We start from the raw sequence: 17569 nt of genomic DNA on the forward strand, positions 1-17569 counted from the left end.
TGGTATAAAGAATCACTTTGAAAGTGAGCATATTGAACAGGATTATCCTTGGTCTCTGAAACTATATAATGTTGTGATAACAACACTTTGAGTATTTTGGAGAAGTCAGAGATAGGGAGAACAGTAGAGAAGGTCTTTAAGCAAAGAATATTCTTTGGTGGGAGACTTTTCTTTTTAGGGTACCGTGTGTACAGTGTTTAGGAGTGTGAGTTCTGGAGCCAGCCTGCCAAGTTTCAATTCTTGGCTCTATTTCTAATCTATATAAATAAGCAAGTTACTTTTAATTTCTCTTTCCTTGTTCTCTCATCTGTAAAATGAGAATAGTGGAATTTACCTGATATGGCTGTTGCGAGATTTTAATGATTTTTTTGTCTCTCAGAGTAAGGTCCTTAACAGTGTTAACATAGTGTTCGATAAATGTTAGTGGTTTTTTATTATTATCATCATCATCATCATCAAAGGAATATTAATGTTTTTGCTTTAGCAATTGATTTTGTAGAAAGGAAGCTGTTGGATTCCTTGAAATAGCTATATTCTTTTTAAGAAAGCCGAATGTCCCACAAAAGTCTACCTCTGTAGGTAACTTCTTAAGATCATTCATGCCCTGTTGTCTCTTCAGTCATTAACATTGCAACCCATGTTCCATGCTTTGTACAGAGAATTTCCAGTACAGCACAGCAACGGAGAGCTTCGTAAGGATAACTAAGTCATTAAGAAAAGCTCATGCTACACTTAGGTCTTCCTGAACTAACGATAATTGGCTCTAAAGAAACCCATTTAAAATGAAACCATTTAAAATTCGATCTGTATTTTATACTAAATTGTGAATAAAAGGTCTGATTGGGACTTCATCTTCAAAAATTAAAACTTGGGAAAAACATTAAGTTACAGTTGTAAACATGTATTCTTATGGTGAACAAAGAATGGATCAAGTTTGATGGATAGGCTTAATTTTTCTCACAAGATAATTTAGCATGATAGGGCATCCCTTATGTTTGTCATGCGTGCTACTAACATGAAGAGCTTTTTTGTGTTTTTTGTGAAAATATCCATAAAAAATACATACTGATTTTACTAAGGATCACTCTTAATCCTTTGTCAGTGAAGCTGTTCTCTCTCCACTAAGATAGGCTTGCTTACTGTAAGTGTAAACATGGTGAATTCTTTCAGCTCATTGTTCCCTATCAGTGTAAACCCACTGCAGAAGTACCATCCATCTTGGCAATATCACATCACTCCTGCGGGTCTCTTGGAGGCGAAGGGAACTGCAAATCTGATGCTTATGCTGCTTGCTGTCTGTCCATGAGTGTTAAAGTCATTTGTCTCTGAATCTGGAGTCCCATGTCCTTCGTCAGCATCCGTGAAACAGTTAACAGACTAACTTACTTGCTTGGGGGTGGGGAATGGTAGGGTAAAATTAAATCCCCGACCCTACATTGTTGGCCGTTATTTTAATAAACTTTGTAAAATTTCAGAGTATTTTGCAAACTTTGTACTTTCACTGGTGGCTTGTAAGCCATTATGGTGAGGGAAGTGTTAGTGAATGGGAACTAATTTTGTAAGTGATCAGTTCACAAACAAATTTTTTTAAAGATTATTTTATAAATTTCAGGTATATAACTTATTGAACATTTACATATGTGTACATCTATGTCATCATCACCCACATCAAGATGTAGAATATTTCTGTCTCCCCAGAGGACTGTCTTGTCCCCACTTAGTTAACCCTTCTTGCCTCTGGTGACGTAGGTTAGTTTTGCCTTTTTCTGAGAAGGAATGATAAAATGTGTAATCTCTTGTATCTGACTTCTTCAATATTTTATCTGTGTGACTTATCCATGTTTTTCATGTGTTAGCTCTTTGTCGTTGCTGTAAAGTATTCTGTTTTATGAATTTGTTACTATGGTTTATTGACCCAGTCCACTGTTGATGGATATTTGGGTTATTTCCAATTTGGGACTATTACAGATAAAGTTGTTGTGAACATGTATTTGCCTTTTGGTGGCGCTAGCACTTGTTTCTGTTAGTTATATATACCTAGGGATGGAATTGCTGGGTCATCGGGATTTATGTGTAATGTGGAGTGATATTTCACTGTTTTCTTTAAAAAAAATTTGTTTCTGGGGGCGCCTGGGTGGTGCAGTCGGTTAAGCGTCCAACTTCAGCCAGGTCACGATCTCGCGGTCCGGGAGTTCGAGCCCCGCGTCGGGCTCTGGGCTGATGGCTCGGAGCCTGGAGCCTGTTTCCAATTCTGTGTCTCCCTCTCTCTCTGCCCCTTGCCCGTTCATGCTCTGTCTCTCTCTGTCCCAAAAATAAATAAACGTTGAAAAAAAAAATTAAAAAAAAAAAAAAAGAAAAACATTAAAAAAAAAATTGTTTCTGATAACAATGTTGAGTCTATTTTACCATCTAATGGCCATTGGGGTATTATGTAAAATGCCTGATCAGTTCTTTTGTTTAAACACCAGTAAATTCTTATGATGACTTTGTAAGGTGAGACTTAGATAATGAGTACTTGAATTAGTTGCACATATCACTTCTGCAGGTTGCAAAGTTACAAAATAGTTTTAGAAAGAATAGCACGAAAGGTTTCTGAAATCTTTAGTCATTCCATTTTTAGAGTTGAATACATGATTTGTCCCTACTCCTTTCCCATTTCTCGTTTTAAGAAAACACTAATACTGAGTCTTAAGTTTTTGGAATCTGACACCCTTTTTTTTTTTTCTTCCTGAAATCAGTCTCTTGAAGTTGAACTAATGATATCCAGTCATTGGCCTTTTCTTTGTTCACATTCTCTTTAAACTTTGCCTTGTGTTTGATATTCTGCAGTACTGTTGTATGTAATTTTAATCTCCTTTTAACAATACTTCATCGGTGACTTTTTCCTCTTCCCTACCAGTGAATGTTCCCTAATATGCCCGTGTTAATGTGTTGCTCTTTTCACTCTGTTGAAAACCTATTTTATATTACTGTTTCAGTTCTTTGTAGAAAATCCTAAATCTCTTTCTCATTTTTTCCTTGCTCAACCTATATGTCCAGTTATGACTTTTTTCTGATAGAGTTCACGTTCTTCTCTACTGACTTAACTACCTTCTGAGTGTCCTTGATTCTGCTAATGGGGTTATCATTATCTTAGTCACTTGGTTCAAAATTTGAAGTTATCTTTGATTTCAAGGTATAGTTGATAGAAAAGTCAATGACCATTCATTAAATACTCCCTTAGTATGTGATACGATGCACGGAATGGTGCCAGGTCCTGAAGACTTCCTCCTGGAAGGATTTTGTACTCCATTTGGGAAGTTAAGATAGTTCTTGTCACTTTTTTTTTTTAAACTTCCTGATCTTGAGAGGGTGGGTGCAAGTTGGAGAGAGGCAGATAGAGAGGGAGAGAGAGAATCCCAAGCAGGCAGGGTCCTCACCTTCAGCTCAGAGCCTGACACGGGGCTCAAACTCACGAAACTTGAGATCAAGACGCTCACCCGACTCAGCCACCCAGGAGCCCCCTTGTCACTGTCGTATTAATTAGTTTTTATGATAAATATTCAATGACCATAGCCTTTTTAGAATAGGGTGGTGAAGGAATTCTTCACAAAGGGGGATGGACTTGAGCTTATCACTAAGGATGACAGAGATTTCTCTTGGACACTGATGGGCAAAAGTACAGGAATTTGTGCTGGATCAGAAAGTGTGGATAGTGGTACAGTGGTGGGTACATTAGGTTTTTTTTAAGTCTTGACTCTTCCTTTGAATACTAATGACCATAATTCATGTTTAAATAGCACTTTGGAGTTTATAAAGCATTTATTGTATGTGTGCTGTGTGTACACATATGTGCACACATATTTTTTTACTTAAACATTTCAGTGACTTAGGAACCATCTACCTTTTTGTACAGATAAGTTAGTAGACTTGGAAAGAATGATACTTGCTCATGGTCTTCTGTCTTATAAAGGACTGAATCTGGTCATTTTCTGTTTTGATCATACTACTTTTTAAAAATTAAAAATAGTTAATGTTTTGAGTTATGACCTATTTAAACATAGAAAACAGGAGAGAAAATAACATATCTGGTTACTTGCCAGGTTTTTTTTAAATCTGATTTTAAAAGAAGACAGCTGAAGCTTTTCCATTCTTCATCCTTCTTTCACCAGTGGTACCCAGTACTCAGTGTCCTGAGATTGGTTATGTATCATTTTTATTCATACTTATATTCTCTTACCATATGTGTGCATATTCATAAATACCATGTTTTAACTTTTATGTAGTTGCTCTTATAAAGGAATGTATTTTTTTCCAAGTTGCTTTTCTTTAGTTCACTCACTCACTACTTGCTTGCTCACTCACTGAATAAATAGGTACTGTTCTAGGTCCAGGGGACTATGATGGTGGATAAGGAAGATAAAGCTACCTGCCTAGTAACATTTCAGTGGGGAAAATATCTAAAAAGTAATAAAATTGGTATCTTGGTCAGGTTAGAATAAATATCATGAAAATTTAGCAGAATCAGGGACTAGGGAATGATGTGGGAGTGTGATGTATACTATTTTAGATAAAGTGGCCAGGGAAGTCCTTTTTCACGAGGTGACATTTGAGTAGCTGAATTAATTGAAAGAGTAAGCGTGTTAAATAAGATCAGGGAGAATTCCAGGGGAGAAAACATCAAGTGCAAAGGCCCTGAGATAGAAATGATCTTGGAACACTTGAGAAATGGAAAGAAGTCAAGGGTGATTAAGTTAGCTAGAACAATGGTAAGAAATGAATCTGCAACTGGAGGGGTTGTGGGAGGGGGGATGGGCTAAATAGGTAAGGGTCACTAAGGAATTGACTCCTGAAATCATTGTTACACTATATGCTAACTAATTTGGGTGTTAAATAAAAAAAATTAAAAATAACAACAACAACAAAAAAGAAATGAATTTGGAGGAGAAGCCAAAGGCTAGCTATGTAGGCCCTTTAAAGTGATGTTAAGGAATTTGGATACCAAGTGTGATGGGAAGCCACAGAATAATTTTTGAGCAGGGGTATGACAGAGTTTGACATACTTTGAAGGTTACTTTTATATTAGAATTCTGTGTAGAATTCTGTAGACACTTTATAGTCTGTGAACTGTTACTGACAAAAGAAAGAATGTGGGAGCTCTTTCTATATTGCTCTGGGAAGATCTGGAGGATATATCGTTCATATGTTTTTCTGTACCTTTTTTCTTTTTAGAATACCACAGTTCATGTCAATGAAGGTGTGTGTGTGTGTGTGTGTGTGTGTGTGTGTGTGTGTGTGTGTGTGTGTGTGTGTTTGTGTTAATTTTCTCTGGAAGGCCATGAAGGACAAAATAGAAGGATGATCTCTGAGAAGGGGAATTGATTGATGATGGGAAGAAAAATGGGAAGGAAACTAAGCACTCAGTCCTTTTTGTCTGTCCAGAAAATATTTTTAAATCATACAGAAGAGTGCACAGTACACATCTTAAGTATCTCACCAGCTGTATTTTCACAAACTGAGCTCTCCCGTGTAATCACCCATAGTGAGAAGTAAAACTTCACCAGGATGGCAGAAACTCTGATTCCCTTCTAATTAATATCCTTCCTTTGAAAGGGAAACCACCATCCTTTCCTGACTTGTAGCACAGCATGCATTAGTTTTACCTCCTTGTAGTGCCAGCACTCGTAACTCAGTTCTCTTCACCATAATTTTAGTTTACTGTTTTTATTTTAATATCATGCAAGTAATGCGTCGATAGATTCTCTTTGTTAAAAGGTTAAAACAATGCAGAAGTATATAAAACAAATCACACTGGACCCCTTTCTATTTCCTTTCCTCCATTCCATGCAGTGATTAATTATGTGGCCTTGTAGACTTTGTTCTGTGTTTACATGCATAAATAACTTTTCCTTTTTTAAAATATGCAATATGGTTAGTACTTGATGATGATGATGATGATGATAGTGCTATTAGATGAGTAGTTAAAATTTATTAGGCATTTTCTGGTGGTTCACTACTAATCTGGTATCTGGTCTTTAAGTTTCTCTCCATTTGTCTTCCCCTTCTCAGCTTAACCTCTCCATTGCTCATCTATTCTCTCTTCTACATGCATGCACTACCCTGTCTAGCCTTCATCATTATGTTCCACTGTTACTCAATAAAGATCTCAATCCAGCCAGACCTGTCTACTCTATTTTAGGAAATGCTCTATTCTTGTCTGCCCACGTATTTTTGTTTGTTGTTTGTGTCCCCTATGCCTTTGAAATTTCTCTTGTCTTGACAAGCAAACCATATTTTGGTTTACTTTCTTACGTTTACTCTCTGGCCCAAATGGCTTTTATCCTCTCTCCTTGAGGTAGCTACACCTGAGCTCAGCCCTTCTTTATGTTTAGCACATAACACTTTATAGTCTGTGAACTGTTACTGACAAATACACTTTCAGTCTCTCGTTTTATTTCTTTAGTTTAATATAGCCAGTTTTGCTTACCTGGCTAAAATGATCCTGTGTTGGGCTGGGGAAGTTCATCCACACAGGAGTTTCCTTCTACTTCTGTACACCTTTCCCCGCATGGTTCCAGGTCCTAACCTTGGTTCATAGGAGTCTGGATAGCCACTGCTGGTTGATCAGCATCCAGAACAATGCTTGGCACTTAGTAGGTTCTCAGTAAGTACATGTTGGCTCTTAAGATGAAGCCATACTTGAAGTGACTTCTTTAAGCACCATCATGGCAGTTCACCGTACATGGCACGTAACAAGCAGTCAGTAATTATTTGTTGACTTTAACTCCGTTTTCTTTTAATTCATATTTACCTGGGTTTTAATTGAACGCACATATTCTTTTCTGGGAAGATGTATCCCGATCCAGGATGGTCTTGACAGTAGAGTTGACTAGAATTTGTCAAAGGCAGAGCTGCGGCATTATTTGCAATGTTGGGCACAAGGAAAGGAAGCATCTTTGGTTACTGACATCCTTTTTCCAAACATTACTCGTGCTGTTTCACCAGCTACTCATTGTCTGCACTTGGCTGTGTATTGACCACAGGGAATTATACCCATTCTTCTTATCAGTGCGGTGCCACTGCACATCACTTCCTCTTGTCATCATTGCCAAGAGCTTCTTAAGGGTGCAGAGGGGCGGTCTGCCTAGCGCAGGTTCTTTAACTTAATATGCTGAAAATAATCACAGAAGGCAATGGGCATTATAAAATTATAAACTGCCCTTTTCTGGGTTAAACTTTGCATTTATTCCCTTTAAATCTGCTCAGCATTCTTAGCTTTAAAAATAGATACTTCCCACTTTTCTGGCAATTATGTGTGTTATGATTTATTTGAGGGCTTGTTATCTCTTAAGAAAAAAACTAAGCTAGAATTTGATAAAATTTGTTTCTAATAATGGGACTTAAGTAGTACTATGGCTTTTGCCCAAACCTTAAAAGTCTCTGAGACATTTTATGGACAATAATGACCTTAGGGAAAAGCTAGATTTATGTGAAGACTTTTGTTCAGATTAGGACATGTCATGTTCAAAATTGACATAACGTGACATGACTTTCAGTGAAGAGAAGTACTTCAGAATCAAAAGTTTTGAAGGGCATTTGGGGGCTTACTGGCCTGAGGAAAGGAAACGTTTAGAGGCTATTTTTTGGATCATACATAGGAAGTAGAGCAAGCAGTCTGTGTTTGCTTTTGGTTATCGTTTGGCATTGCCAGTGAATTATTTGTTCATGTATGAAGAAAGGAAGTGAGTGGTCACAGGACTTTAGAGAAAATCTCTTTCTCTAGACTTAGGTTTTTGTTTGTTTGTTTGCTTTGTAATGGTTTTCTGTTCTCATTTAAAAACAATATACCTTTTGCTTATATTGATTTAGATGTGTGTTAATTGTGTTCATTTAAGTTAGGGATCTTACCCTTTTTCCTCTCTCTCTTTCAGGACTTGAACCAATGAAAGAATCTTATGGCACTTATGAAGATAAATGTCACTCCTCCCTTTTTAATGGGAACTTCTGCTTAGAACCTGTATATGACTTTTCATCTGTGAGCTGTTCTTTGAGTAGCCACTGACTTTGAGTTGCAGGAAGGTCTCTGAAGATTTATATCAAATGACGTCAATGGCCAGCTTGTTCTCCTTTACTAGTCCAGCAGTAAAGCGATTGTTGGGCTGGAAGCAAGGTGATGAAGAGGAGAAATGGGCAGAAAAGGCAGTCGATGCTTTGGTGAAAAAGCTAAAAAAGAAAAAGGGTGCCATGGAAGAACTGGAGAAAGCCTTGAGCAGTCCAGGACAGCCAAGCAAATGTGTCACTATTCCCAGATCTTTAGATGGACGCCTGCAGGTTTCTCACAGAAAAGGCTTACCCCATGTTATATATTGTCGTGTTTGGCGCTGGCCTGATTTGCAGAGTCATCACGAGCTAAAGCCGTTGGATATTTGTGAATTTCCTTTTGGATCTAAGCAAAAGGAAGTTTGTATCAACCCATACCACTATAAGAGAGTGGAGAGTCCAGGTAGGTTTTACTCTAAGAAGAATTGAACAAACGTGTCTCTTGCTGATTTACATTTCAGTGATTTAGTAGTTAAAAGACCATATTAGCCTTGTGTTTCCTTCTTAAAGATTTTAATCTCGGAAGGAATAGTGGCTTTTGAATTTAGCTTTTTATATGTAGATAATATAGCTCCCAAGTGGCTAATTCTAATTCATGTCCACCTTAAGCAGTCAGTCATGTGTGTGTGAATCAGGCAGAGGTAGTTGTATATGTGCTCTGCCTTTCCTGTGGGTGACATGTTTCTATTTTATCTAAAACCTGAGCTCCGTGTGTGTACTGCATCCCACTCCTTTTTCTGTATTCAAGAACTTTGTTCCTCCAGGTACCCCCCTCTCCCCAGCATTATATTTCCCCTCCCTACTAGAGTATTTCTGTCAGCACACAAGCATGTCTTGATACTGCCCATCCTAAAATAAAAGTTCAGAAAGAATGCTGGTCTTGACCTCATTTACATTGCCTCACCCCCAGTCTCCTGCACTCTTTCCCCTAGTCCTCTTATAGGAGTCTCCATTTTTATTACCTCCACAGGACTTTAGCCCTCCCCTTCTTTCTGGACACCCCTCCCTAGTTGGTCTCTCTTCCCTACCATTTGACTTGTGAAGATTGCTTGTGATGCCTTCTTCTGGATAGAGGGCTCATTCCCAGTCCTCCTCTTCCTTTCCTTCTCAACATCATTTGATGGTTGATCTCCTTCCTTCCCGCTCACAACTGTTTCTTTCTTGGCTTCTGGAACCCTACCCTTTTCTCATTCTCCTACCTCACTGGCTGTTTTTGTTTAGTCTCTTCATTGGCTTATTTTCCTGTTTTCACATGACTCAGTTCCTAGACATTTTCTACATCCATATTTTTCCTCTATGGGCTCTATTAGCTCTCACTTTTCATAAAATTGTCTGAAAGCTCGTGCTTACATTTTGAACTCCAGAGTGAACTTCTCCTTTGAGTTCTAGACTTTTGTATCCAGTTGCCCACTTGACACCTCCACTTGATCCCTCTCATAAACATATCATATTTACTGTATCTCAGTAGGACTTTTGGTTTTTTTCCCTCACCAAGTGCTTTCTTCCTCCAGTTTTCCCTATTGAAGCAAATGGCACCAAGCATTCGTGTAATCACTACTGACGTCTTCGTTTACTTACCTCTCCGAAGTCCTGAATTTGAGCTATGAGCAAATGCTATTTGCCTGCCTTCAGAATATATCTTGATAATGTCCCTTCTTACCATCTCTCATACCACTCTTCTAGTATAGACCACATTCATCTTTCATCTTAAGTAGTGCCTGATAGGTCTCTCTGCCTCTTTTCTTTCCCTCCAACCCATTCTGTTTTCTGCACAGCAGCCAGAGTGATCTTTAGAGGATGCCAAATCATGTCAGTGCCTGCTCAAAACACTTAAGAGACTTTTATCACACTTAGAACAGATTTCTACATAACCTCTCTTCAGACTTCCTCTCTTCCATGGACTTGCCCTACCCCTGCAGCTAGACTTTTTTTTTTCTTTCTATTTCTTCTACTTCTTCTCCCCTACCATCTTTTCATGGCACATTTTCTTACTTTATTCAGCCCTTGCTCAAATACCCCCATCACTGCTTGATGCCGAATTAGCTTTTTCTTTTATTTATTGACTGATGTAAGCAGGAACTTCCTCTGTCTCATTCTATACTGCATCAGCAGTGCTTAGAATAGTAGTATTACCTTGCACTCAGTAGATGATGCACAGTAAGTTTTGTGTTTTGTTTTAATGAATGAATTGTATAAATTGAGATACTAGTTTGGTACATTTGTTATCTTTTGCTGCATAACAAATTAACACAAGCTAAGGGGCTTAATACACGTTTACTGTCTCGGTTTCTATGAGCCAGGAGTCCAGGCATGGCTTAATTTGGGTCCTTTGCAAGACTCTATTTAAAATGTTGGTCAGGGCGTGGGTTTCATGTGAGGCTCAGCTGGGGAAGGACCTGCTTCCTAGCTCGTGTGATTATTGGCAGGGTTTAGTTCCTTGTGGGCTCTTAGGCTCTTCTTGCTGGTTGCCGACTAGAGGCTGCCTTCATGTGCTTGCCACTTTTTCATAGGTGGCTCACATTCATGGCAGCCCACTTCAGAGACAAGAAGAGAGAGAGGGTCTTCTTGATGGAAGGACATTACATTCTTATACTGTGTCATCACATACATCCTGTCACCTTTGCCACATTCTATTAGCGGCAAGTCCCGGATACAATACTCACACTCAAAGGGAGAGGATTATGCAGGGGTGAATACTTAGAGTTGGGAACCACGGTGGCCACCTTAGAGGCTGTCTGGATTTCACATGGAGATAATATAAGCCCAGAATGGTAAAAAAAAAAAAAAAAAAAAAAAAAAAAAAAAAAAAAAAAAAAAAAAAGTCTCTGGAAAATGCAAAAACAATGGCAGTGATGGTGCTGTCAGAGATCAAAAAAAAAGACCCACACGTGAAATTCTGGTATATCACGGTTAAAAAAGAAGATTCTAAAAGCTCCCACAGAGAAAAGAAAGGACATGTACAAAGGACTGGAAGTGAGACTGTTAAGTTTCTCAAAGCAGTTCTGGATTCTGGAAGGCAGTGAAGCAGTGCCCCCAAAATTAAGAGAGAAAAAGTTGTTTATTCTGGAATCTGTCAGCCGATGAACAAAAGACAAGGTATTTTCGTGTATGCAAGGACTGAAAATTCACCTTCCTTTTACCCTTCTTTAGGAAACTAATAGAGGATGAGATCTAGGAAATGGGATCCAGCAGGGGAAAAGAGAAGGGACATCTAAGGACTTGAGAGCTCTAGGAGACTTAACACAGCAACCAGTGTAGATTGTAGAAGAATGAAGGGCAAAGGGTCCAGGGGAAGAAATGAGTTAGTAGATTGTTTATTTGTAGCATCTGGAAAATAGTATTGACTGGAATTTGACAAAACTCTTAGACCCTGGAAATATCAGTGGTACATACTTAAGATTAAACAAATGAAGGAACAAGTCAATAATCAGCTTTATTAAAAGCACTGTTCAAGAAAACATATAATCATAGTACATATCTGGTTCAGGATTGAATATTTATACATTTAACCAAAAGTTTTTTTGGGACTTTTTGTGGGGAAGGGGAATGGGAGTGGGGTAGAATGATAGAAGAAAGCTACTTCCTTTGCCACAAGAGCAAATCTGCAGTGTCTTCACAAATTAATAAGAGCAATATAAGCATACAATTTAGCAATGCACAAAGTAAATGTTAGAAGAAATGGGTAAGAGTTTAAATTTATTGTCTCTGAAAGCAGTATAGAAGGCTTAGAAATTGCTGTGTTTATCTCTTGTAGCTTCTTTTTAAACTATCCATGTATTTTGCATGAAAATAAAATAATTTCTAAATAGTGTGTAAAAATAATATAAAGAGAGAAGTCACTGATTTTTAGCTCTGCCTCTAAAAAAAAGAAGGAAAGGAATCCTTACTAGATTGAATTCTTAAATAGTTATTTCACTAAGGCTTTCAGATTGCTAGCCAGCTAAACATAGAAATTCTTACTGTCTAATGCCCTGCTCTCCCGTGGCACCTGTCCCATCATTCTGTGAGGGAACAGCAGTTGGTAATACACTGTCGAGCAAAACAGTTGTAATCAGATGTTAACTATGTAATTACAACACTGATTCAGTACAAAGAAAAGAGACAAAAAAAACAGTACAAATGCTGACTTATATAGCCTCTGATTCCTCAGGTACATCTCTACTATGACCTAGTTAACTTAAAAACAGATTGATTTTATTGCTGCTGAATAATGTCAGAGTCAAAGTGAGATTGTTGGAAGTAAAATTGCGCTGACAAATACGGGAAAGTTGTAAAAGAGATAAACTGGTACTTCCAGTAGGAGTTTAAAGAAATGAGGTTTGTTTTGATTTCCTATAGGGAAAGGTAGACATTTCTACGTGATTGGTCATTTGGGTCTCTAAAGAAAGTGAATGTTTGAATAAAGTTCATCTCTTTAAAAATACGTCTCTTAAAATACTTAGGCTTTGTTGGATGTATTTTCATTATGATCATGTTTAGAAAACTGATTGTGAATGGAAGATTTCTGCCTAGGAAATGTGACTGTTTTCACTAGGGAAAACTTTACTGAAGAACCTAAAATGTGTTATCTCTCAAACTAAGAAAAATGAAATGTTCAAAATTGAAAACAGAGCCTTTCAAGGCATCTTCATAGTTGACCTCAACGTCTTTCTCTAATCTCAGCTCCTAGTTCAGTGTTTGGGCACCTGTCTGTGCCTTCCTGTCTCCCTCTTGGAGTCTCCCCATCTCCTCCTCTACTATCTGTGCCCCTGACACCCCTCATTCTGTAAGGTCCCATCAGGTATTGTCTTTCCCATAGTGTGTTGTTTGATCCCTTGCTAGCTGGAAGTGCTCACCTCTTTGAATTCTCACTGCATTAAATTCTCTCTAATATTAGTGTTTTTAAACATGCCTTCTCTCCTATTGAACAGGAGTGGTGTCTTGTCTGTGTTTTCTGTTTTCCAGAGTTCTTTATACAGGCCTAAATCCTTAAAGAGTTTTTGGTTTAGTTATTATGTAAATACACATTCAAGGTTCTACAGAGCAGCCCTTCCTGAAAGTGAATTGTTTTAATAGGCTTATAATTGTACTGAACACTTTCTATCTACCCTTTAATGTGTATGGGATGTTTGCTTTAGTTATTGCTGACAGATGGCTTTTGATTTTTGTCTTTCAGTCTTACCTCCAGTATTAGTGCCTCGTCACAATGAATTCAATCCACAACACAGCCTTTTGGTTCAGTTTAGAAACCTGAGCCACAACGAGCCGCACATGCCACAAAATGCAACGTTTCCAGATTCTTTCCACCAGCCCAACAACACTCCTTTCCCCTTATCTCCAAATAGCCCTTATCCGCCTTCCCCCGCTAGCAGCACATATCCCAATTCCCCAGCAAGTTCTGGACCAGGAAGTCCATTTCAGCTCCCAGGTAAGAATTTATTTTATTGATACAAAAAAATTACTCCTCGAGAATCAACAGTTGTTTTTATACTACTGGCCCTCTGGGTGAACTGTTGCATGCTAAGAGGTAGCTATTTTTGACTATATCCTTTGGTAATTGTTTGATATCCAGAAGAGTTTTAGATTTTATTTTGCCACGGACCATATGTTTTTTAAAAAGGAGAGTTGCTGTATTTTTCATAGTAATAGAACAAATTTAGAATTTGTACAGAACCATAAAAGACCCTAGAATAACCAATGCAATCTTGAGAATGACTAAAGTTGGAGGCATCACACTCCCTGATTTCAAAGAGCTACAGTAATATTTTAAACAATTTTTGAAAAATTGAAGTATAATTAACATACAGTTTTAAAGATATCATAATTAAAGCAGTGTGGTGTTGGTATAAAAACAGACACATAGATTACTGGAGCAGGAGAGAGAGCCTGGACATAAACCCACACTTAGGTGGGGGGTTAGTTTACGACAAAGAAGCTAAGAATGTACAGTGGGGAAAGGACAGTCTCTTCAACTAATGATGTTGGGAAAACTGGACAGCCACATGCGAAAGAATGAAGCTGGACCACTGACTGATACGATACACAAAAACTAACTCAAAGTGGATTAAAGACTTGAACCTAAGACCTTAATCCATAAAGCTCCTAGAAGAAAACATAGGCAGGAAGCTCCTTGACAGTGGTTAGTGCTGGCTTTTGGACTGACACCAAAAGCAAAGGCAATAAAAGCAAAAAGAAACAGTGGGATGACATCAAACAAAAAAGCTTCTGCACAGCAAAGCAAACCATTAATAAAATGAAAAGGCAGACAACCGAGTGAGAGAAAATATTTGCAAATCATCTATCTGATGAGGAACTAATCTCCAAAATATATAAAGAATTCCTACAAATCAATAGCACAGAAACAAACATTCCAATTAGTAAATGGGCAGTGGACCTGAATAGACATTCTTCCTGGGAAGACATGTACGTGACCGCCACCACATATGCTCTACATCATTAATCTTCAGGGAAATACAAAACTAAAATGTGTCATCTATCACCTTATACCTGTTAGAGTGGCTACTATCAAAAAGACTAGAAATGACAAGTGTTGGCGAGGATGTGGAGGAAAGGGAATCCTCATGCACTGTTGGTGCAGATTGGTGCAGTCACTGTGAGAAACAGTATGGAGTTTCCTCAAAAAATTAAAAATAGAAGTGCCAGATAATCTGTTAATTCCATTTCTCAGTACTTACCTGCAGGAAACAAAAACACCAGCTTGAAAACACGCACCCCTGTGTTCATTGTAGCATTATTTATGATAGTCGAGACATGAAAGCAACCTGCGTGTCCACTGAGGGATGAATGGATAAAGAACTGGTGGTGTATTCAGCCATAAAAGAATGAAATCTTGTCATTTATGACAACATGGCTGGACTTTGAGGCTATTATGCTAAGTAAAGTAAGTTAGGGAAAGACAAATATCATAAGATTTTTCTTATATGTGCAATCTGAAAACAACAACAATAACAAAACACCAAGATCATAGATACTAAGAACAGGTTGGTAGTTGCCAGAGACAAGGGGTAGGAGAAATGGATGAACTGGTTTTGTTTTTTTTTAGGTTGAATAAATTGAATGTTTTTAAAAAAGCAAACACAGTTTTGGGGAGATGATCCTTTAAGAATAATGAAACAAGGGGCACCTGGTGGCTCAGTCGGTTAAGCATCCGACTTCAGCTTGGGTCATGATCTCACGGTTCTTGAGTTCGAGTCCCGCTTCGGGCTCTGTGCTGACAGCTCGGAGCCTGGAATTGCTTCGGATTCTGTGTCTCCCTCTCTCTCTGCCCCTCCCCTGCTCATGCTCTGTCTCTCTCTGTCTCAAAAATGAATAAAACATTAAAAAAGATTAAAAAAAAAGAATAATGAAACAAAAATCACTTTCTCTTTTCATCCTACATTCTGTCTCTCACTGCTTGATTTTTGTATATAGTGTGTATCACAGTCCAACATAATATAGATGATCTTATATTCTGCCCTTCCCTCCTCTCCCTATCTTGACTACAAACTCCATGAAAAGGGGGTAATTAGCCTCTTTTGTTTACTGCTTCATCCCCAGAGCCTGCATCAGAGCCTGGTATATGATAGACCCTCAGTAAATATTTATTAAATGAATGGATGAAATTATAGAAATATATATGTACAACTAACTACACTGAGTGGCTGCCACTGTGACTTCAGAGTGAAGCCAAATGCTGCTAAGTTGAAAGGTTTCATAGGGGGTCCTATACACGTTAAAGGCAGAGTATTCTAATAGGTTATCAACGTTCTGAAGACAGACAAAGACTGTGTTTGATGACTGTGAAGTAAGTAGGTAATCTGGAAAAATAGAAATGTTGTTTAATTATCACTGGATCATTTATTGGATCAAACAACTAAATTCTGTATTACCAGGAATTAAAAATAGAAGTTCTAGGGGCGCCTGGGTGGCTCAGGTGGTTAAGTGACCAGCTTCGGCTCAGGTCGTGATCTTGCGGTTCATGAGTTCGAGCCTTAGATTGGGCTCTGTGCTGACAGCTCAGAGCCTGGATCCTGCTTCGAGTTCTGTGTCTCCCTCTCTCTCTGCCCTTCTCCTGTGTGTGCATGCTTGTTCTCTCTCTCTCTCTCTCTCCCTCTCTCTCTCTCTCTCTCTGAAAGAAACATTAAAAAATAATAAAAGTTCTACCAAAATATGGAAGTAGCCATATTTGACTTAAATATTTTCATGTAATTTATGATATGAAGTGCCATTTATTGAGTGCCTTTTGTGTAACTGGTACTATGATGAAAGATAGTGTATTACATTTAATTCAGAACAACAATGTGAGATAGTGTTCCTGTTATTATAGGTGGAGAAAGAAGTTGATATTCTCTCTAAGAGTTTAAGGACCTTGCCTAAGGTTTAAGACCTAGGTTTCTCTGACTCTGAAGTCTTTGCTTTTTTAACTTTATTGATTGTCACGTCATCATAGACTTTGGAAGGTTAAAATGCACTCCAGTTATCTTTAATTAGGTCTGATGAACTGGTTTGCCTGGAGAAAGATCATAAGTAGGTTTTATAAAGTTCCCAAATTTTGTTAATGGCGTGTCCCATATGGACGCATTGTTTTCTCACTTTGAATGCCTACTCTTGCAGATGGAGCCATAGGGAAGTATATTATTTCTGGTTTCTCTACTGCAGTGAAATATCAGTTGATGCAGTTATTTATTTTTTGTCTTTCTAAAAGGAATTAAGTGTCAGCTGTTTAACTTGCTGTTAGGTATTTGTTTAAAAACTAATTTTCGTACTTTGTTCTAAATTCAGTCTGATTGCAGTTCTTTCTCAAAATATATTTTGTACAAACCTTCGGGTGAGAGACAAATTATATTCAGTATTTATAGCTACCGAGACAAAGATATAACTAGTTTTTGCAATGATTGTCAACTGTGAGTGTTGGAACTCAAAAGATTTTCTAGTTAACATTCAGTTTCCTAAGAGAATTACCTAGTCATTTAGTAAGACATGACAGCCATTTTAGGATGTTGCAAAAGAATTAGGTGTTTTGCTGCTGTTCGTGTTGGTACATTTTGTATGACCACTGTATTTTCCAGTGTTCATTAACAATACACAGTATGTGATGATCTTGATAATTTAAAAGTGTCTCTCTAGGGGTGCTTGGGTGGCTGAGTTGGGTAAGTGTCTGACTCTTGATTCAGGCTCAGGTCATGATGTCACAGTTGTGAGATGGAGCTCCGTGTCAGGCTGTATGCTGAACGTGGATCCTACTTGGGATTCTCTCTCTCTCTCTGTCTCTCTCTCTCTCTCTCTCTCTGTCTCTCTCTCTCTCTCTCTGTCTCTCTCTCTCTCTGTCTCTCTCTCTGCCTCTCTCTCTCTCTGCCTCTCTCTCTCTCTCTCTCTGCCTCTCTCTCTCTCTCTCTCTCTCTCTCTCTCTGTCTCTCTCTCTCTTCCCCTCCCTCCCGGCCCTTCCCTGCTCGCACACACTCTCTCTCACACTCTCAAAATAAATAAACATTTTAAGAAAAATAAAAAATAA

The 17569-nt window shown here is 38.2% G+C and overlaps 1 protein-coding gene across 2 annotated transcripts in view; it reads left to right on the top strand.

Annotated features, from left to right (window-relative positions):
* SMAD5 (SMAD family member 5) overlaps positions 1 to 17569 on the top strand; it is a 50044-nt gene that overhangs the window by 13268 nt on the left and 19207 nt on the right. For both annotated transcript variants that reach the window (XM_047864310.1, XM_047864301.1), the window contains exons 2-3: positions 7911 to 8482; positions 13235 to 13486. In XM_047864310.1, coding sequence (XP_047720266.1) covers positions 8080 to 8482; positions 13235 to 13486 — 655 coding nt within the window. In that variant the 5' untranslated portion in view covers positions 7911 to 8079. The remainder of the gene's footprint in view (positions 1 to 7910; positions 8483 to 13234; positions 13487 to 17569) is intronic.

The sequence above is a fragment of the Prionailurus viverrinus genome, chromosome A1, assembly GCF_022837055.1.
Source record: "Prionailurus viverrinus isolate Anna chromosome A1, UM_Priviv_1.0, whole genome shotgun sequence".
Lineage (NCBI taxonomy): Eukaryota > Metazoa > Chordata > Mammalia > Carnivora > Felidae > Prionailurus > Prionailurus viverrinus.